This window comes from Cygnus olor, chromosome 2, assembly GCF_009769625.2.
Source record: "Cygnus olor isolate bCygOlo1 chromosome 2, bCygOlo1.pri.v2, whole genome shotgun sequence".
Classification (NCBI taxonomy): Eukaryota; Metazoa; Chordata; class Aves; order Anseriformes; family Anatidae; genus Cygnus; species Cygnus olor.
In genome coordinates this window covers 61,687,298-61,710,189 of record NC_049170.1, presented here as the reverse complement: position 1 = coordinate 61,710,189, position 22,892 = coordinate 61,687,298, and the positions used below count along the sequence as shown (strand labels likewise).

Below are 22,892 nucleotides of genomic sequence, written 5' to 3'. Positions count from 1 at the left end.
CCTCAGCCTAGTTTTTACTTCATAACAGTGGTCAGAGAGTGGTACCCAAGGACCATCATTGTGATATATTTTCACATCAGAAGTAGAAGGCTAAGAAGCTGTGGGGAGAACAAAAGAAAACTTAAGTTCCTCTTCCTTCTTGCTAAGTCTGCTTTGGTGGGAAGAAAGAGCAACCTCCCGATTCTCCCTGGCCTTTCCATAATCTGTATATGCTCAACCTCTGCAGAGTTTGTTTGTCTTCTGCCGTACTACTCTCTAAAAATTGACATTCAAATCCCAAGATTTCATTTACTTCAATAAGGAAGCTACAGCTAAAGACTTTAATAAAAGAAAGTGAAAAAATATCTCCTGATTAACACAATTTTACCTTACAGCATAAATAAGGGCAAACTGGGAGACGACATCTTCAAATCAGGACCAAGAAAGGGATGTAGAGCTTGAATTGCATAAGACTACCTATAAAGGGATCCCCAAACATGTTTTTTTTTTTTTTCTGCAGGCCCCAGGAAAGAGCTTTCAGATATCATAAAAGAGTGTCACGTACCATAGAGTACTTGGGTACAATACCATTGGCATCTCCATGATAAATATAAACTGCTCCTATGTAGTTATCCTCCTTAGGCGCCCCAATGGCAACATCTGTAAAACAGGACAGATGATAAACATTTCACAATCCATTCTGTTAACCCTGCTTCTTCCCAGTTTTAGAAGCCAGATCTCCATAGGAAAATAACTCCGTATGAAGATGATCAGCAGCTTGTGTCAGCCTGGCTAGAAAAACTTGATTGATTTAATGAAGAGCTCATGTTAAAATAAATGTTAAAAATACAGAAACGTATGTGAATTTGTACGTGTATGTGGCTGTGTGTTGTGCCCAATCAGAAACACGTGTTTGTTATGAAAACATGTGTTTACTAACCAGTAGTCATGCTCATAAAGTTAAAATAGAATCCTTTCATATCAAAATATCCAATCAAAACCTAGGGGAACATCAGCTTTATGAACTAAGACAGCACTGGCAAAACATTTGTTGTAGCACTACATTAAGTTTGCTTTAAAACCCAAGCCTCCAAAATGAGACTGGGTGCCTTATATGGATAGGCAGAGACAAAAAAGTGCTGCCAAGCGTGCACTTGAAAATTACATTTGATCCAATTTAACAGCAGAGTGATCCTACCCTTCACTCTCTTCTGCTGCTTGGATCTAGTGATTGCATAGCTGCTAAAATTACATTCCTCCTGATGGCATCATAGCCACAGATTGATCCAACTCAGTCTGCAGCCCCTCCATCAACACGGCTGACCCACAAGCAGCAGGAAGAATGTGCAAATGCATGGACAGGTGCAGAGGGAGACTATTCCTACCACTTGCGACGACAACCTGGAGTAAGGTTAGGTTAGGCTGAATGTGCTATCATGCCCTGAGTAGCCTGGAAGAAAAAAATCCAGGCACACAAAGAGCAAGTCAGCCTTTGGTCAGAAGTCCTTAATCTGTCCTGCCAGATGTCAGGTGCCAGCACCAACACTTTGCTCTCATCTATTGTTATCAAAGCATCAGGTCTCATACTGAGCAGCCCGTGAAAGGTGCAAGGGTTACATAAAGCAGGAGAGAGTTCATTAGTAGAGTTCACAGTATCAGGAGTGAGAAACTACTTCTTAATTTCACTTCATGATAAGAAGCATCACTATGCCAATAAAACGGGAAAGGCTCGAAGGCATAATTGGGAAAAAAGAAAAAGACAGGTTTCTGTGCTGTTTGGCGATTGGGTATCTGAAACCTTTTATAAACCATACAAAAAGTAAAACAAGGAAGGCAAACCAAAGTTAATGAGATTGGGGTGCAAGCTGCATGGACATCAACTAAACCACAGCATGTAAGACCAGCTGTCAAAGGTTTTAGATGACAAATCCCATGCAGGCCTGTTGTCCTCAGCATGAGCCCAGGGAGGAGACAGGCAGCACTGCCAGCCCCGCTGACATCTCCAAGGAAAAGGCACTGACCTGGGAACCCATCATCGTCGATATCGCCGAGGGCAGCCATGCTCTCCCCAAAGTGCGCATTGTAGGCACCATCACCATCCAGGACAAGCTGCTCATCCAGCACTCCCTAGCAAAGAGGAAAAAAACCAGGCTCAGGGGAACAATGCTGCAGGAAGCACCAGGGCAGAACAGTCAAATGACCATCACCCTCACTGCCGAGGCATTCCCCCACCAACAGAGATCAGCTGGGTGCCATAAATCAAAAGGGTTAACAGTAAAACCAACACAGTTGACTCCAACAGGAGCCAATAGGTCTCTCTGGCACACTCCATGGCCATAGGTGGCATTGCCAACATCAGAACCTAGGTACCACCAGCCTGGTGAGCCAGGGACCTAAAGGTCCCCAGCTCTGGCTAAACAGGTGAGCAGACACTGCCTGAGGATGACAACATCAAGGTGAAAGAATGCACTTAAAGAGGAATTCAGCCTTTCTCTTTTAAAAATCCTTTAATGTTGTGTTACTAAACCATTTGGTGGTGCTCAGCTTTAACTGAACAACAGCACCTTGTAGGGGCTGGTGGGAACAAGTTTAATGCTGATACAAATTTCTGTTTTTAAACCTTTTTATGTTGTTATGTTAACAACAAAAAAAAGGGGGGGGGGGGCATGGGGGCATGAATGATAAAACCAAAATGCTAAATTAGCTAAACGATAACTCAGTGATACAACTAAATGCAGTCACGGGGCTTGGTGACCTCATGAAGGTTTCCCGGACACCTAAAACGTAACAGCTCAGAGCTTGCCCTGCTGGCAGATTACATCTGAGAAGTGAAATCCTCAGTCCAGGCTTACTCAGCTAAACCCCAGTGAATTAGAGAGAATTCTCCCTTAAGAAGCGAACATTTGGGCAATTGGATTTTAAAACTTTAAGCATTGGACAGAAGGATTAAAGCAAACTACCCAAAAAGCCTTCTGAAATGAAGAATAAGGAAAGAGCTTTAATGAAATAAAGAGACAGAGGAAAATTCAGAATAAAGTAGCTTTGTACTCATATGCCATGAGAAGCCTTATATGGATTTGGTATTTCTTGCCCACCCACTTTCTGGTCAGATACATAAGCTTCAGTTTCTTGCAGTCTTCCCTCAAGGGGAAAGGAACATTTCCACAAGAAAACAAAATATTGTTATGCAATCCAACTTTGTACCCACCTCAAGGGTTGTTTTTCTTTGTTTTGCATCCTTTGTGAATGAGGGTAAACTGCCCTCTGGAACATGTAATAAAATCTTTTTCTTGGCTGCAGGGAGTTGCTGACTTTAAGAAAATCCCACATAATAAAATTGAAACACAACATAGGGGAGACAGGCAGGCCTGTATGTGCAACTCATTTCTCTGCAATCCTCATAAGAAAGAGAAAAACATAAGTGTATCATACCTAGCATCACTATAATGCAGTTTTCTCTGATCCACTGCAATAACCTCTTGAGCACTGATGCTTGTAGAATGAAACTGCAAGCTTTAAATGACCATACCCCAAAAAAAAAGCCACCAATCCTGCAAGCCACTGCTGCTTCAAGTAATCCTTGCTGCAGGAGTTTTATTATTTAACTTCACCATTTTATAAAAGATAAAAATGAAATCATATATACTCTCACTGTAAGCAGGAAATATTAGGTATTATCTGCTTAGCATTCTGGATCTATTCTGATGACTTTGCAGCCACCCTGCAATATAAGAAGTTGGGCAACCTGTGATCAAGCTGAAAAAATAAAGCCCATTTACAGGAGGAGCAATAACTGAAGATAAAAATACAACAAAACAAATTCTGAAGTTTCTCAAATGCTGCCTATAGGACTCACAACGTGTGTTATGTCTAGCATAAACAAACTCCATGTATTAAAGTTCTGATTAATTAAACCAATTTAGTCAGTAATATAATATAATAATGATCTTGCTTTGGTGATGGAAGAAAGGTCAGACTTTTCCAAGACTGTGGTTGGATCGTGAGAAATCCAACAGTATCAGCTGATAAGAACTTCCCAACAGTGGAAATATATGAGCCATAATGTGAAGATAACATGAATTCAGTCTCTGCTTTCCCTACAAAAAGACTCCCTACACATTTTTGTTCTGATTCGTAGGTCCCAATGACCACCCAAAACACAAAAGGAAAACTCAGTCAAAGCTGCTGACTTTTACTTGGTTTTGGCATGTAAAGCCACAAATACCACGAAGTTTCAATATAAACCAGAAACTTTCCCAGACCTCCTTGAAAGATTCACAGCTCTGTTTTGAATGTGGGTTGGTGTCTGGGAAACCATGATACCAGATGAGTTTTTCGTGACTGCATGCTCTGTCGGAGACATCCAGAGCCCCACTGTTTGAGACATCGAGTTTCACCATGCAGCGCTGGAGGGGACATTGGCGTTACCCTGCCCAGACCCACACCCTCATCCCTTACCAAGTCATCTCCTGGACATACTCACATTTCCTCTGTTGATATAGACTGTGACTTGACCCTCATCTCTGATCTCAGAAAACATAGGTGCTCCGACCAGCAGGTCTGATAGCCCGTCAGAGTTCAGATCAACTGCACATAAGGAGGAGCCAAAGTAAGAGCCCATCTGTAACCAAGCCGAGTCACAACAAAGCATTCAGTATCTGCCCACACACAGGAGGATATCATTTAGGTGTGCTTTTTGTTTTTTGTTTGTTTTGTTTTTTTATTTAAAACGATGACTTGCTGCTTTATCATTCACAAGTACTCCTACAGAAAAAGCTTAGGGGATAATTCAGGCAAGAATTAAACATTTTACTCTAACAGTGCATGAGCTTGGATGCCTTATCAGAAGAATAAAATCTATACCCTGGGACATGCTTAAGTGAGACACCTAGGCTTTCCTAGACTAACTTTCAGTTGTCAAATGCTTAACACCAGGAAGGGGGTGAAGTAAGTTTCCCAAACCAACACCTTGCTAGTGATTATTCATGCCCAGTACCAGACTTCCTAAAGAGACCTGAACTTATATACCACAGATCTTCTGGCAATGCCTAAAACAAAACAAAAAAAAAAAAATCGGGGGGGGGGGGGGGGGGGGGGGTGGCGGAAAAGGAGCATCCATGAAAAGAGGCATTTGAAGTTACCCCTCATTCATGGAATATTTTTACCTATTCTATTTGTATCAGTCACCTTTAATTAACAGCACTGGTTATGAGTTTTGTTTGTAACCTTTCCTCTCACATACAGACAAGTAAGTTGACACAGAAAGACGACTTTCAATAAAAACTTTTCAGTTGATACAGAAAAAAACTAAGCCACTTCTATCTCTGGTTATTATTGCTTGATAAAACTAAATTGCTTAAATTTAAGAAATTCATTACATCATTGTTATACAGGTGCATATGAAATGCTAACAATCTCCCAACCAGCATCCACATTATGAATTTAAAAACACATTTAAACACAAAAAGGAAACCAAAAGCAAGAATGATATTCTGCTCTTACTTCATCTACTTCTGCTAAGGTACCACAAGGCATACTCTTTGAGACCAGTTAAAAAACATAGTCTCAAAGTAACTTCTAAAAGAAAAATTAAAAGACAGCTCTTCATATTTGAACTTGAGAGCTGTCTACATAGCAGGAAAAATTGAGGTTACATAAATAATTATTTAGGTTAAAAAGAATGAATCACACTTCTTGCATGTTTTCACATTCCTCTTTGTGGATCCCTGCCCCACAGCCTTCCATGTCCGATAGCTCCAAACGTGCGAGCCAGAGCTACCGGGCACAACAGGAGATGGGCAGCAGCAGCTCCACTCCTTAGAGTCTGTAAGATTTAAAAGCTGCTAAATCTATACAGTGGGGTGAGTTAAGGATAGAGTTTCAGTTTGTAACTCAGATTTTTGTGCTTGTGTGGGTTTAAGGTCAGACCTCAAACATCATTTGATTCCAGTTATTTTGTAGTTTAAGTTCCCTTGTGGATTTTTTATTTGTTTATTTTTTTAATCCACCAAGGTTTTAAAACAAATTTCTCATGGGTAAGGAGTGAAAGTTATGAAAAGCATTTCACTGTGTATTCAGGCAGTTTTCAGGGGAAGGCTATTATTTACTTAACTGCAATGTGGTACGTCTGCAGTGTGGGTGAGTTCATGGTGCTGTGAGAACCTGACGGTTGTGCACTTAACATTTGTAATGAGGCACTGCATTTTCTTTTTTCATCTCTGCATCTGATTTCCCTGTTCGGCCTCCACAGAAGAAAAAAAAAAAAAAAGGAAGGAAGGAAGAAACTGCCCACTAATGTCTGTCTAACAGTGTCTAACAGGAATGTTTGAGCAATGAACCTTTCACACCACTGGGAAGGACACAGCATTTGGTGAGAGCTCATTTCCAAGCACTGCTCATTGCTGAGCTTGTCTGGTTATATTTCAGCCACAGAACAGAAAAGCTGTGATTTAGGATGGGTTTCTTTTAAAATACAATCCTCATTCAGATTTTACAGAATTTGTAGAAAGCATACTACTGGGAAAGAAGGCAATGACAGCCTAGAAGTACTTGAAGGATGCAAATACTTGATTAGTTAAGTTTCAGATAAGAATAATGTGATTACATTGACAAATGAAAGTTTTTGGTTAAGACCTGGGAACTTCCTGATAGCTCTGTTTATTAGGTTGAGGAACACTTCTCCAGGAGCACATCCTTAGGGGCAATTAAAAGTCAACAGGGAAAAAAATGAACAGGAAACAATCAAACACAGGAGGTGCCCCAGATGAACTGGGAGGGCTTTTCCTTTCAAGATGTTGGCAACTCTGCTACAGTGCAGAGAAAGACAACTTGCAGAGACTCTTAAACACAAGTCACAGCATCTACCCACACATCCTTGCAGTTTTTACGTATTCCAGGCACGCTTTTAAAGATGACAACAGTGTTTGGGGGGGGGTGGGGGGAACATGCTAATACTATCCACTTAATAATACAGTCAAATTCTCAGATCCTTCTGAGGATGGCAGATCTGTCTAGAGCCAGATTCCACCAGTGACCTTTTTCTTCTGGATTTCCTCTCATGCCAGAAGAATACAGGCAACCCCAGGTAAGAGTTGTTGTGTCCTCAGGGTGTTATTCTCAAATAAACCATTTTTTTGTTGTTTTTATCTACACCTAGACATACTGTCCACTTCATTCTTCATGTGACAGATCACCAGCAAGCCCCCAGTGAAGAATGTAAGCTGTTCCCCACTCAAACACAAAATTGCATGGGGGAGTTGGATCTCACCAGCAATTTTTGGGCAGGAGGCAGGGTTCAGTTCTAAGGCAGCGATCATAACAGCAATACTCAGGACTGATTCATGGCAGGAAGAGGAAAATCATCCTCTCCTGAGGCACAGAAGCTGCTCCTCCACAAAACAGCATAACTCTCATGTCCCTGCCTTGTCACAGCAGGGTAGAGAAAAACAGAGAGGGGCTTTGTGTAATAAACCAAGCTCTAGGCTACCCAGAGCTACCGGTAACATCTAGTCAGAGGAAATCTCGCTGTCTGGGCTCTGCCACATCTCAGAAGGCAACAGCAGAAGCTGCTGCTACATTTGTGTAAGGCTAAGCAGAACCAGTAGTACAATTTTCAGCAAAACCCTTAATTTCAGTCCCATGGGCATTGAGCAGAGATTGCAGTCACCACCATTGCAAGACAAAGGGAATACAGGTGGTCTGTACAATGGGTTTACATCTTCAGGAAAAATGAGGAAAAACAGCCTTTGATCAAAAACTCACAAAGCAGTAAATTGAAAGTGATGCTCTGAGACAACCCTGCCTTTATTTCCCCTCCCTCCACCCTCAGATGAAAACATATAAATATAAAATCTCACCTTTTTTCCTGAAGCCTGAAAAATCTTTACCAAAGACCCTGATCGTCTGTCTGTTCTGAAAATATAAACCTGAAAAGTGAAAAAAAGAAAAAGGTTATCCAATAGTAACTACAAAGCACATAAAGGCACAGCATTGGTGCTTTCTCCTTGTATCTGCATCGGGATCATGGCCATGGCTATTGCCAAGATCCAACTTCAAGACAGTTTATTGCTCAGTCTTCTTTTAAAAGACAAAACATGTACTTCCCCACTTTCCTGGTGAATCGCAGGCCTCCTATCACAAGAGATGCTTGAACAGTATTTTGTCACCTACTTTTTTGTATGTGAGCATGTGCTGAGTACTTAAAAGCAACCCATAAAGGAACTCTCCAGCTCTCAAACAACAGGCATTTGGAGAATGCCAGGAAATGAGCAGGGCAAAGGGCTGAGAAGGCACAACGCTGCTTCCCTTCCCTTACCCAGCCTTCCCTTCTCAGGGATGCATGCCTGCACGTACGGCACTGCAAACTTCACAATGCTTTAGCAAAGGTCAGAGTAGAAATCCCAATCAGATCACTCAAGGCATTTGCACTGTTTCTTCTGAAATGATCTGTAAATACACAGCCATTCAAACTCGGTCCACTTGTTGCTCATTTCCATTGAAGAAACTGCTTAACCAGGAACTCCTGGGGATAAAAGCATTGATACAAGTCCAGTAACAGATCTTGTACCAAAATTTAAGACCTAAAGCACGTTGCTTGTAGGAAGGGACTCCCTTTGGCAGAAGGGCTGGCACAGTCAGAGTTTTCTGAGACTCTTCCAGCATTTGACAGGCTTCTTCCCAGCAGGTCTTCATGCTGTTTGTGGGATGAAGGGTCCTTATTTTCCAAGGCCATGTGGCTGAGCCAAGCACTTGACATAGCTGAATATGCGGTGAGTTATTAATAGGTGGTGAGACAGAGTTCAAAGCCATTCTCAGCCGAGAACACAGCACATATTCACCGTGGATTGTTGCTGTAGATATAAAGGACTCCTCAGTTATTGCAGCAGCCTGTTTAGCAGCAAGTGCATGTTGCCAGGTGTCATGACTCCAAACCCAGTTTTACTAATGACACTCCTGGTGCCATTTGGGAAATGACTTGGTCTTGTTAAGTGTCTTGGCTTTCTCCTCAATGGAAAGGGTGTGACAACAGTAATCACTTTCTCTCGGGGAAGTGGTAAGGATTAACTTATTAGAGAGTGTGGAAAGCACAACAGGACTGCTCAGAATAATGTCCTGCGTTCAACACCTCTTACCGCCCCCGTTGCCATGCACTCCTGCTACCCACGTTCCATGCCAAGTGAGAATAACAGGAGCTTTTGCAACTAGAGCAACAGTCTTTAACCTACAGAGCCAGCTGCTTCCTCATGGATCTCACATTAGCAGCTACATTTTTTTTTCTCCTTCCTTGTAGAGAATTTAAATCTGTTCCACTGAGAAAACGGGTTGGAAGGAAAATGCACTGGAGCAACCATAACAGAGCACCTGGGATAAGGAAACTATCTTGTGCATGTCTTCTCAGTAGCAACTGTGCTGCTGCTATATCCCTTATGTCCTAGTCATGCCAGACCAGGTGTACACAAAGTTCATCCTCTACTTTTATTCCATTATCCCCATTTACTCTGCTGCCCCCAGCAACTGCAAGGACACAATCTGTCTAAACCAAAGGACAGTGTTCTTGCTAATAGAGACCTCTCACTCCTTATTGTTAGGACTCAGCTACAACCGATGCTCCTACAGAGCAGTAGAGGGAAGAAGGTGGAAGGACCAGACGTCTCTGCTGGAGCAACTGGTGACAGTAGGCCCCAAAAGGATTTCAAAGAAAGAGTGGTAAAAGCAAATCCTTCTCGTCTCTTCCCTCCTTCTCCCTAGTCCTGCTCCTCCACCTTTGGTTCAGAAGCATATAGCGGTCCCAGTGCATACCCTCACCCTGCTACCGACAGCAGCTGGATATCCTACAGAGAAACTACAGGAATGCCTAACTCATCAGCTACCTCTATCCAGCCATTCACATGCTTACACCCTTGGGATTGTACATACATATACCTACAGGAAAACCTTTGGGTTTTTGCCTTCTGAAGAGCTTGTCACCAAGATTTCTGAGCACAGCTGTCAGAAATCCAGATGTTAACCTATTAAATGACAATGTACTGTAACATTTTTTAAGAGAGACATCAATAAGGCTACTAAATTTCATGCTAGTAGAAGTGCTACCCTGAAGTAAGTAGGGATACAGTCTACATGCAAAGCATTGTCAAATGTCTGAAGAAAACAAGCAGAGGACTAACCCTCTTTTCCAATTTTTCTCATTTCTACACAAGGTTTAAGTGATGCCTGTATATTAGAAATCCTGAACAGAAGTGGTGTGAAAGAAATGTTGCCATTGTCTTGTTAAAATAACCATTTAAAGGATTGCGTGGGAGAGAGAGGAAAGAGAGGGAGGAGGGATGTGAAGCACCAGAAGAGCCAGGTGGAGAAAATTTGATGACTTTATCAAACTACCTCACCTCTCCCCTGCACAGTGCTCCAAAACTACTCCGTAGGCAAAAATCTCTTGGCTTGTCAGACATTTGGGAACTGCATCAATACTACTTTCTTTGCCCAGTTGCATCCGACCACTTTATTGTTTGACAAAAAGCCGCACCTTTCCAATGCCTCCATCCTGGGGAGCTCCTCCCACGACGTCCGTGGTAGTCGGCTGAGAGAAATGACCTGCTGTCACCGCGTATCCTGAGCAGGAGATGGGGTGGGGTGAGAGAGAAGAGAGGAAAAATAAATAAATAGATAAATAAAGACAAAAGGAAGGAGCCTGAGAAACAGGTCAGCCATCTGGAGCATGCTCATCGGGTTTCACGGCTCCTCTTAGACTGTGCGTTGTTAGCGTTATGCAACCATTTTGTCCTGGATGCACCAATATTCACTCAGTTCCAGAGCACAAGGCTTCAGGAAATGGCACTACACCCTCTGGTACACTTCCAAAAGTGGAGAGAAAAGAGATGTGTGCATTGTCAGCAGGGAACATGCAGGGGGACACACAAAACAGTTACAGGGAACAATTCGGTAACCCCAAGTCCCTAAAGGGAGGTGGTAAAATAGGAGCATGTAAACAGAGACAAACAGAACAAGGGGAGTACATCATTGCAGAGAAGTATCACATCAAAGAGCAACAGTCCCACATCAGCTGGACGCAAGTCTCCTCCTTCGGCTGAAATCACTGCCCAGGAAATCTAGGGAAATTACATGCCTTTTTGGTAGGGGGGAGAATGGAAGAGAGTAGACAAAAAGGTCAGAAAAGTTAATGGCTTAAAAAGATTTTTGTTTATGCAAGAATAAAGAAGGGAGGATAGATCAAAGAAAGAGTGCATTTGACAGAAGGAGATCAAAGATTTGATCTTATTTGTTATATTAAAATGATACATATATAATAACTAGAGAAGAGTACATAGAGCAGAGTACTTTCCTTCTAAGGCTGTCTTGCATTTGACTTGGCTTTTCTGTTGTAAATTATGAGGCTCTTGTCTACATGGTAATCACTATATTTCAGGTCTATCAGTGGCAAAATCTATGTATGTCCTTAAATATTAATAATATGTCCTTAAAAGCACTCCTCATTTAGCTATCTCCAAGCAGCATTTCCCAAGTGGTATTTTTTTAAAAGACTAAAGGTTAAAGGGAAGAAGACAGGTCAGTGCAAGTCTTTAGTCAAACAATATCAAACCACTGACTGTTTGAAATGCCTTCTAAGTCTTGAGCACTAGGGATTTGGTGGAAGCCTTTAAACTAATTATGCTTGGGACATTAGCTGGTTTTAGAGCAAGTAAAACCAATGGAGTTAACATTAAAGATTACTCAAACCATCCTTCTCAAGCCAATTATTTCATAACTTTCTGCTGCTGCCAATGAGTCACTTACGTGGTAATGTTTTTGTTCACACAAATCAGTCTCTGCAATACACCTTCTGTAATTATGTATTGTGTCCGCTTTACAGTAGACACACAGCCTAACTGATACGCATAGTTTTTCCATCACAGTGTAAAAGCACAAATGTAGGAGGCCCACTACCAACCTGCTTCTCAGTCCAAATGCACTTTCCATATTACTCAAAAAATTACAGCAAAGGCTGGTTGTTTTTTTGTTGCTGTTGTTCGTTTGCTTGTTTTTCAAAAAGGGACTAGCCTGGCTGTTTCCTTGCTTACATTTGTCTCCAGGTAGGTAATCCTTTAATTCAGATACTCTTCACGCTTTTCATAAAAATACTCTACACCATCAAAAAATCAGCATCAACTTCACAGCATCCAAGCCCTGAAATATGTTGTTCAACTCAACCTTTCTCACAGAAAGCACCACAGGGCTACTTACCAAGGTAGGTGTAACGCCTGGCTATTACAGCATCATCATTCAGCTTGTAATACATGTTGTCGGTGAGATTCAGTACTTTGACTGTTCCTGTCCAGTAATAAGATCCTGGTGCCCCCATGATGACCAGCTCCTACAACAGGAAAAACAGCAGGGTGAGGAAAGGATGGGGAAACAATAAGTAATAATCAAAACTGGACAACAATTCATTCCTTATGAAATAATGAGAAAGGGACAGGATATTAACTTAAAACACCATTTATAAGTCCATCTATAAGAACCTCCATTCTGTGTTCATGTAGAGTCTCTTTCTCCCCAAGCACAGAGGTTACTATACATATCCTAGAAATTCTTGATCTCCCTTTCTATGGCCCACTTTTGCTCAGCTGTTCTGCAACTTCAATAAAAGACACTCCTCAGCCTTTCTAGCCATAAAACTTACCCCTGCTAACACACAAAAAACGCTTCTCTACCTGCTGCCTTTCCCAGCTAGCCTCAAGAAGACCCATAGACAGCAAGCCAAGTGTGCACATTTAAAGAATTGAACATCTTGCTTTGCTGTCCTCAAAAATGCTCCACTCTTTCAGAGCAAACCTGGCTATATTTAATCACAGACACACAGAGCAATTCAGGGTTTTGAAAGACTGGAAATCAAAAAAATTTTGATGCTTTTTTAACATGTCAACTGAGATCGCCCAGATCCAACATCCAAATATAGATGCTCATAGAGAATGTTTCCAAATCAAAATCAAATGTACATTGGCACACCCATACAACAAAATTCCCATTATTCCCATGAGTAGGGGATGCAAGAAAGTCACAAGCAAGGCTGGAAGAGGTGCAACAATGACATTGCAGAGATTTTAAATGGTAGCCATGGTGGCAAAGGTAAGGAGAGTAAAGCAGGGAGAGAGTAAAGTAGGATTCAAGTTGAATCCTACATCCTGAAGTTACTGGCTGAACTCCAAGCACAGCTGAAAAAATTCAGCGCAACACTTGATGCTTTGGCTGGGCTGGTCCAGAGAGAGAGGAAGCAGGAGTTTTTATCAGCCCACTGTAAGAACCAGCCAACTCTAAAGTAAATTAATTGGGTGAAAACAGTGCTTCCAGTTGAATACCCTCTAAGGTGACTTTTTCTAGGTCCTGAGTGTACCTCAAAACCTGCTCCCAAATATCTACTATGGAGATACCCTGGTTCTCTAGAAGGTTTGGTTCTACCCTCACCCATACTTCTCATACTACAAGTGCATTCAATCTTCAGACCTCTTTCCCATTGAAGGAGACTATGTGCAACACTAATAGTTTTTTTTTGTGTTTTTTTTTTTGTTTTGTTTTTTTTAAGTTTTCTTTTCTCCAAACACTTGGAAAACAATGTAAATTCACTTTATCAAGTGCCAGGCTGTAACAAGTAAAAATGTCTGTGTTTTGCTGGTTATTCAGAAGAGGACAATAATGAAGAGAGAAACCCTTTCTTTTTCTTTTCCCAGTTTCAAACTGGTGAGAAAAACTTCTTGCTTGTTTTCACACATGGAGACCTACACAGGCATGTGAATCCAATTCCAGGATTTTCTTGGCTATTTTTGTCACAATTTAAAGCAGAACTTGAATGGGTATTTTTCAGATTTGCTTTTGCCTATGGAAGATCACCTGCTCATTTGCTGCTGGCAAAATGGTACACTTTTTTCATTTTCTAGGATCAAGCATTAGCACAAAACACCTGCATGTGACACAGGAAAGACATGAACTGATTTGAAACTGCTCATGACATTTTTTAACCATGCTTTGGTCACAGGGAAATCTGTTGCTTATAGGGGTAGGACACAACTATTTTTCAGTGAATTACAACTTCACTCCAAAAAATAAAGACATTATTGACAACTAAATAATGTTATTTAGGAAAACAAAAAAAAAATAAAGGAGATGAAGATGCAGCGTGTGTTCATGATCCAAAGCTTCCAGCATCCTCACAGCAAACCTTTGCTTTTGGAAAGCAGCAGATGTGGGTTTAAATAGCCCCAGCAGAGGTTTTAGTGAAGCCTGGAGAACATTAAGCCTAGGTAAGTTCTCCAGCCACAGAGAAGACAGAAAACAGTTATTTTGCCTCACCACTCCTTTCAGCGCAAGCCTTGGGTGGACTCCATTGTTGTGGGAAATCACTCCCATACTACAGACCCCTTGGGGTGAGCGGCTGCCGTAGCAGGGACTTTAAACAAGCAAATTTCCTAATAAACCTAGAGGGACAGGACTGCACGCCCAGACAAAATATGGGATGTGCTCAGCCACAGCTTTTTTCCTTGGAAGCCGCCCTGCCCCTGAGGTCAAGGGATCGTTTACCAGCAGGAACGACGACCATCAGCAACACTGAAAATATGGTAGGGGCTTGCCTGTTTGACCCAAAAAGCCATTTATCTGCATTTCCTGCTCAGTCTGGAAGTGCTGGAGCCACCATTGGGCCCGAAGCAATGAAAGTTCAAAGCTATCTTTTGAACTAGGCGAGCAAAGAAGGATTTAAAGCATGGGAACAGAAACAGGCTAGAGAGAGCAGGGAAGCCAGGAAACAGATGCTGTTGCTGATGACCATCAAGTTATCGGGCAGTGCCACTGTGGCAACAGTGCCTGACTGCCATTCCTGTTTACTTGGACATCAGCTCCTGACAGTGCAGAGGGGACATCATTTCTGTGTTTGTATCAGCCTGGACAACAAGGTCTGCAGCCCAGCACATCTATATTTAGGAATAAGCATATACTGGACATGACAGCAAGGAGCCTGACACTGCACTGAACTAGTTGTGTGTTTGTTGGGGCTTTTTTTGGTTTTGTTTTTTAGATCTTGAAGCATTAAAAAAAATCCAGTACATACATAAGGGAACAAAGTCATCTTTGGCTTAACTAAAACATGGTTGATAAACTGCTGTCTAACAAAGAATATGGTCCAGTATTCATACCAGCTCTGTATGCTATTTTTTTCACCTTTTTGAAATGAAGAACTGAAACAGAACTGGAAAAAAAAAAAAGTGTTTCTTATCTTATTCTGAATATATGTATATATATGTGTGTGTGCAAGTTTATATATTTATATATTCACGTACACATAATTAAACAAACTCATTCAGGGAAAAATGCCTTAGACCACCGCTAGAAGAAAATAAATAGCATTAGACACAGAGATATCCCTGTGTCAGGAGAGCCTGCTCACAAACCCCATCCCCACCTCACTACCTCTGCTCACCTCGGTGAAGAAGCCCGCGATCCCCGCCTGGCATGAGCCGTGCTCCTCCCCGTACTTCTTCTTGTATTCTGGGTGGGAGAAGGGAAGAAAACAAACCGCAGTCACTTCTGGCTTGTGCTGGCAACAAATATACTACCCCTACCACCACCATGCAGTGGGCATTTCACACCCAAGAGGTCTGCACCCCCCTGCGCACAGCCTGGAGGCTGCCAGGGTAGGATGGGGGACCCCGCAAGCATTTCTGGTGGAGGGATGCTTTGGGACACCATCCCCAGGAAGAAGGTGCTGAGGAAGGAGAGGGCACCGCTTTTAATCAACTGTCTGCTCATCTCATCTGGGGGATGCTCAGCTCCACTGCTCTCAGCCACACGCTCACAGCTCCCAGGTCACAGGGGACAGGGCTCCCAGTCCCCAGCAAAGGAGCTTTCATCTGTGTTTTATGAAGCAATTGTTTCCCCTGTCAAACCTGACGATTTTTTACTTTAGCCTTCAGTAGAAAATGGAAGGGGAAAAAAACAAAAACAAACAAACAAAAACTCACTTTCCTTAAAAACAAAACAAAACAAACAAACAAAAACACTAAATTCAAGGGATGGTGTGGGGAGAAATCACTTTCCACTTGGAAGTTTTTTTTTTCCTGACCATTACTGTCAAATATTTACCATAATAATGAGTGAATAATGACTACATAGCTTCTGCATATTGCCACTTCCTGCGTGTTACAGTACGTTCCAAAGGATAAAAAAAGTCCAGGAGAAAGAGCAATTCAGTCTCCAAAAACAGTCTCCAAGTAGCCTAGTAACATTTTTTTTGTTCTTTTTTCTTCTTCTTTGAAGCAAGCATCATTAACTCATTGCTAAATGATTAAAAAAATAGTCATGGAATCAGTGAGCAAATGGCCTCTTCATAGTGAAGACCAAAAGGAATTATCAGCAGCAGCTGTGCCCCCACACACCCAGCTTCCCAGTGGGAACGTGCAGCAGCACACCCACAGAGCAGTGAAACCAGCATTCACTGGGCCTTCTCTTTGCTGTTTACAGGCAGCACCAGGGCTCTGAATCTCTAGCTTTTCACGGATAGTCTCTCACTGAGTCAGGTTCTCCTCGCTTGGAAAAAAATCCTTGTTTGTAGACATGAGCACTTTTTATTCAGCAAGCTGAGGAGATGAGGTTTCTCCCTCTGGCATTTCCTGAGAAATAATGCCGTGTGTGTCCCAAAAGGCCCTACTTTTCCAGTGGCTGTGTTTCCAGCCTCGCATGGGATCCACTGCCGCAAATTCCACATTTGCCCAACTGAGGCGCTTTCACCTCCAACCACAATTTTTTTCTTTTACCCCATGTACCAAGGCATAAACAGATCCTGCCTCTTCCCAATTCCACACTCAACCTGTGGTATCTCCCAGATTCTGGTAATCCAAAATCACCCCACAGCGAGCATCCCCCTACATGGGTTGGCAAGAGGCCTTCCAGCCCCCGAGCGCAAGGCCACAACCAGCTGCTGCAGCTGGGCCTCGCTGACTATTTGATGGATTTAAAATGGTATATTTCCCTACAAAAAAGGTATTAGGCTTGGCTCAGTTTCTTTAAGTGTCTCCTTCAAAAAAAAAAAATCCACACAGTTCAATTTGCTTTAAAATAAAAGGGGAAAATTGCCATAGGATATTTAACTAAAGCAGTGAAAGATTTAGGTCAGAAAAATAACGAAATAATCACCTGGAATGCTTCAGCACAGGTTGAATGGCAAATAAAATTTATTTCTTACTTGTGATTTTTAAAATTTCTCCTTCTATCCTTCTATAAACAGGCTTTACAACACTTTTTCTCCCAATCGATCCTGCCTTAACTATTTTACCAAGCTTTGTTTACACGGCACCCAGGGTACCCACTTGTGCCTTACATCTCACCCTCTGCAGCACAAACGAAAGTCTCAAACACAACTGAATGCCCCGGAAACTGAAGTTTTGGCATATGAGAGTCCTGATTCTCCAAATCATCACCCCATGTTGCTCAGGGCAATGGAAGGCTCCCTCCACAAACACTTGTGGATGCAAGTATCCCAGCTGACACAAGCCACTTCTTGAATGTAGCTGCAAATAGAAACCAAGGAAATGTAAAACCATGTGAGGATGACAGAAGAAAGAGCAATAGCTTCAGCCATACAACAAAGCAGCCATTCAAGGCTGGTGGATGAGTCCAGGGCTTCATGCAGTTGTGTTCCAACAACAAGCAAGATAACTTCGTTTCTTGGGATACAAAGGATTTTCTTCTGATAAAAAAAATGCCTGTACAAAAATTAAATTATTTCTCTAATCATGTCAAAAAGCTTATCAAATTCAAAGCATTATTTTATTATAGTATAATTTTGCCTACTTTTAAAAAAAAGAGGCCAAATTCAGATCCAGGAATAACTTGAAAACAAAAGCCCCTACATCACAGGACACAACACAGATGATTTTCATCAGCAATATACATATTAGAAAAGGAACAGAAAAACACATTATTGTTTTCATTGTCAGGCAATGAAAAAAAAGTTTTTCTTTAAATGGGATGAACGACTGGTTGCAATGCTTAAGGAATAGGAGAGATTTGGTGGTTTAAATGGTTGTACAATAAACTCAATTGGTATGTCCACTGAAGCTCATACTTCAACAGACATCATTCATGGCTTCCTGTGGTGTTCAGTGTTTTTAAGTCACTTGTTTTGCCAGTACTATCATATCAAACTAATAGCCCTAGACTTCACTTAAATAAATAGTTACGCTGTGGTTGTAACAGTGGTCAGTTGGAATTGCAGCATTTCAAATAAATTCTGAGCATGGATATAACCATTGTCTCTGTGAAATGAATACAAGACACAAAAATATTTGGCTTGAATAAATACCTGATAATACTTCTCAGGAAAAAAAAAAAAAAAAAAGAGCTTACAGGGGAATAAATGGATTCATTACAGTAGCGTGGCAAGACATACAGCAACAACACAAAGCAGTGACCATCCTTCCATCCTACAGGTATCCATCTATCCTATCACTGCACGACCTGAGCAGATCACACATATTGATTCATCTATTTTCCTACCACCCTTGAGAGAGAAAACAGCTTTAATGACATTTTGCAAAGAGAATCTGAAGCACAGAGGCACAAACACCATAGATATTAATGCTACCTGAGCATTTAAAACTCCACTGAAACAGAGAAGAGAGCAGCAGCATGTTTTGGAGGGATGCCAACACAGGCAGTCCTGCCCAGGGAGACAGCAGCCCAGCCTGGCTGGACACTGGGCTCCTGGATTCTGGCATTATTCTTTCAGCACAAAAGCCACTCCTCTCTTCAGGCCACCTCACTCCCACTTGCACATGGTTCTCACCCCAGGCGGATCTCCTTCCAGCTCACACAACCAGGGTCACAGCCCAGAGCAGCCCCTCACATCCTGGATGATCACCTTCCAGCTCCACAGGCTTCTGCCCCCTCCTAGAGCCATTCTGCTTCTCTCAAGCAGCAGAAGAGCCCCAAAGGCATAAAAACCAAGATTGCTTCTACTTCCCCTCCACCCTAGTACATGGCCATGACACCTGCCACTCATACCCCCATCCATTCCTCCACCCATCAATGCACTGAAACTATAAGCCAGCAGGAAACTGTGCAGATACTGCATCAGCTTACAGCTTTTGCACACCTGAACAGCAACATTTGCATGAGGTTTAGATATTACATGCAGTGGATTAGGTAGTTCCAAATATCTGCAGGCAATAACTGCTGTCATGAAAGGATCCTTTGTTTTTACACTTCTTTATTGTTCTTTCATCTGCCCGCAGACCACTGCACACCCTCACTTATGCAGACCACAAGCCACTAAACTAACTGCTGCAGCAACAGCTGACAGCAAAACAATAAGACGAGGCTGAGCACGAAAGAGGTGGCTGCCTTTGTGACTTTGAAAACATGCCAGAAACTGCTTAAGCCCCCCAAAAAAGTTTTGTGTTAACAGGATGATTTTAGTTTATAAGAGAAGTAAGGCTGAGGAAGAAGTAATTGGTTAAAAAAGGACACAAAAAAGGATGAGCTATGATGTGTGATGACACTGAAGGCAAATGCTCCACAACCTCTTCTCTGACCAAACCCAAGTCTCTAAGCAAACTTCAATATCATAACACAGCATGAGTTTCACTGTGCAATAAAATCCTTTACCATTTTCACAAATGGAAGTGAAATGGACAGTTACAATAAGCTACCATTTGCACTGAGAGCATCCTGTTTCCCATCTTCTTGTGTTCTACTACACTGGGAAAAAACAGTAGTAATTTTTCTGACCTAGCACTGTGGTATTGGTTTGCACCACAAAGCAGGCATATTTTGATGCCTCCCAGAAAAACAAGTGTGGTCTGGACCCAGCACTTGCTCATCCCTTCAGAGGGAAGGCACGTGAGCATGTGCTGTTCCCCTTATTTCCTAACCACACAGTCCACCAGCTTCCCCGCCTCCATCACCAGCTCCTACCACAGAAGGCTAGGAAACCATCCCAGCTCTCCCCATACAGCTGGGCTACCTCTCATGCTGGAAACAGACACCCTTCTTCATTGCAAACTGAAGGCACTGGGGGAGTGAACAGGCAGCTACGGAAAAAATAAACAAGTGAAAGCACCGCCTGGAAGATCGTGGCTCCATACCCCAGCTATACCTGAGAGGACAGCCAGCTCATATAAACCAGATTAGTTCCTACTCAGAAAGATTGCGTTTAACTATTAGGCTTGCTGCTGTTCTCATTAGCTCTCAATAGCTTCCAGACTTCTGTCAGCTGTTTCAGGGAAACTGGACAAGAGTAAGATGGATTGAGACCACTGTGTTGTTGCACCACTACCATCCAGTCAGGAAATGGAAACTTCCTTTTTTGTCTTTAATTATTAAGCCTGTTTTATGCAGATAGAAAACATACTGTGTGCATTAAGGACGTCCGTCCCAAGGTCAGATTCCTCTCCCTTTCTGGCACAAGACTTTTGTTACACAAGCTAATAATCTGTCTTGAGGTGTGCGCACACAGACGTATGGCGACTGATGTGTGCTCAGCTGGCTTGCGCGCTTCACCAGTTGGCAAGCCACTTCTGTTTGTGAGCTGTACAGCCACGTTAGCCTCTCACAAGGCTTATCACTTTAGGTGCACTAATTACAGGCTCTGGCTTTAGAGGCACTTGGGTTGCATTACTGACTGCATTTATTATTCCTACCAAACCTCCAGCTTCTTTCCCTCAGACTGTTTCTCTTAACCCGTAGCGTCAGTGGAAGAGAATTTCTTCTCCTCCTTCCAGAAAGTGAAGGAAAAAGCTTAAAAGGATTGTCGCAAGATGAGTGGATCACAGCCGACCTCAAACAACGCACCCATCTGCATGCCGTATCGTGGCTATCACTCATTTTTGGGATCAGGCTTGCTTTATCAAAACCTAAAAGTTCCAGCAGCAAATAAACACAGCCATCTCTTGTGACACTTTGTGATTTCATGTCTGACAATGGCAGATGGGGGGGGGGGGGGAGAGAAATCAGTCCCAAAACTCCAATTTTCATTCTAGCATGCAGTGAAGCTAAGCCAACATTGTACTGCACCAGCCCTGCCAATTTTCCACTGGCTGCTTTGCATACGCTAGGCCCACACATTTCTATTTTCTAGCAATTCCTGGCAAATATCCTGTCAGATTAGCAGCCGTTTTACTCTCAAGACATGACGCATAGAAAAACACCAGCAGTTTGTCTCCTCTAGAAACCACCTCCCTGCAACAGATTCAGACAAGCATTTTTAAAGAAAAAGCGGGAGTGATGACAAAGATTCAGAGGAAGCTCTGGCAGCATCTCCATACATGCACATTGACCATCAAGGCTCGTATCGGACAATTTGCATTGTGTTAGCTCACTGTGAAGCCCAAGCCTGGTTTTGCTGACAGGAACGAAGGAAAAAGAACAAATACAATGGGACAGCACTCACAACAGGAAGGCTTACGTGGTTCACTTGTATTCTGTCACAGATCAGCTGGAGTGGCTGGTTCAAGAGACTCAAAAACTCTCACGTTTCAAATAACGAATAATTTCAGGACTCATTAAACATGCAATACACAAGTGTGCTGCCTCCAGACTGAAACATGCATTTAAGACAAAAATTGCATGGGTTTGCAATGAAAACAGTAAATAAAATCAGAAGTGTTGCCCACATCAAACCATGCTACGCCTTGTCTTCCAAACTCCCACGCTTCCTCAGGCTCCTACAGGCAAGAGGGGAACGCCAGGGACAACCAGGAGAAACCCAAAAAGGTGTTTTCCCCGAGTGCCTCTCTGGGGGCTGAGAAACCTTAGGAGACACCCTGTCTTCTTCATAACAGGATACTTATGGCACTGGTTTAGTTAATTACTTCTGGCTGAGGTGATGCTGTCTTCTGAAGTCTTTAGGAAAGGAAACATGATACATAGATTTCAAATGCACCAGAAAAATGGAAAATTAAGATGTTGACACTTGGGATTTACAATAAAAACAACAGGAATGGTAGCCCATTGTTCAGGGTGGTGGAGCCCTCTTTCTTCATGCCCACCTAAACACAGACCTTTGGAGGATCCGAACAGTGATCAAGACACCTTACAGCATCTAAAACACAGCAGCAGTTGTATTAAGCTGCTGCAGAAGTTCCCTGAAATAAGCAAAATGTTAAGCAACACTTTTTCCTCTCTAATCCTCCGATGAATCCCAACACAAAAATGAAAATATTTCCATGAGATGGGAAAATAGGTTCCCAATTACAGTATTTCCAATTTAGTCTGTTCTACAGCTAACCATGAGAGTCCAAGCTCACATCAGTATCTACTGATTATTCATACACAGGAAAGAGAACCATAGCCTCCAAACATAATTCAGATAGGTATTATTTCACAGGTAGTTAAATGTGACCGTGTATAGAAAGTCTCAGGATCTGTTCAATCATTGTGCTATTCTCCCACCTTCACCCAAAACCCAACCTCCATCCCAGCTGTAACTCAAGGCAGCAGTATGTTACAGAGGGGGAAAAAACAAAAGAAAGAAAGAAAAACATCAGCAGCAAGGGTTACTGTGGATGGTTTTGCAAAAAAAGGGAAAACAGAGCAGCCGTAAGATGTGAGATGAGAGATGGAGGTGAGCCCCACTCCCAGCCCCCTGCCCCTTACCTTCGTAGCAGGGCAAGAGCTTCCGCCCGGTGGGCTGCAGGTTGGGGGGAATGATGTTGCAGAAGCCATGGGGCAGGATGTACTCTGTCTCATAGTAGATGTTCTTCCAGCGGTGTGCGCAGGCCTAAAGAGATCATACCACATGCATTACTGACCCAGAGTCACAGGAGAGCCCTCCGACCAAGGCAAAGTACGCATAGTGCATGAACAGCACATATCAGCATCACCTTCCCCGCCACTGCCCCGCCACCCTCCTTTTACACTCCGCTCTTTCTAGTCAC

The 22,892-nt window shown here is 42.5% G+C and overlaps 1 protein-coding gene across 1 annotated transcript in view; it reads right to left on the bottom strand.

The window, feature by feature from the left end:
- Nucleotides 1-22,892, bottom strand: part of ITGA9 (integrin subunit alpha 9) — a 216,746-nt gene that overhangs the window by 178,968 nt on the left and 14,886 nt on the right. Inside the window, 8 exon segments of the mRNA XM_040547302.1 lie at nt 545-639; nt 2,001-2,106; nt 4,463-4,600; nt 7,836-7,904; nt 10,499-10,584; nt 12,214-12,343; nt 15,440-15,507; nt 22,612-22,735. Of these exon segments, the coding sequence (XP_040403236.1) occupies nt 545-639; nt 2,001-2,106; nt 4,463-4,600; nt 7,836-7,904; nt 10,499-10,584; nt 12,214-12,343; nt 15,440-15,507; nt 22,612-22,735 (816 nt within the window).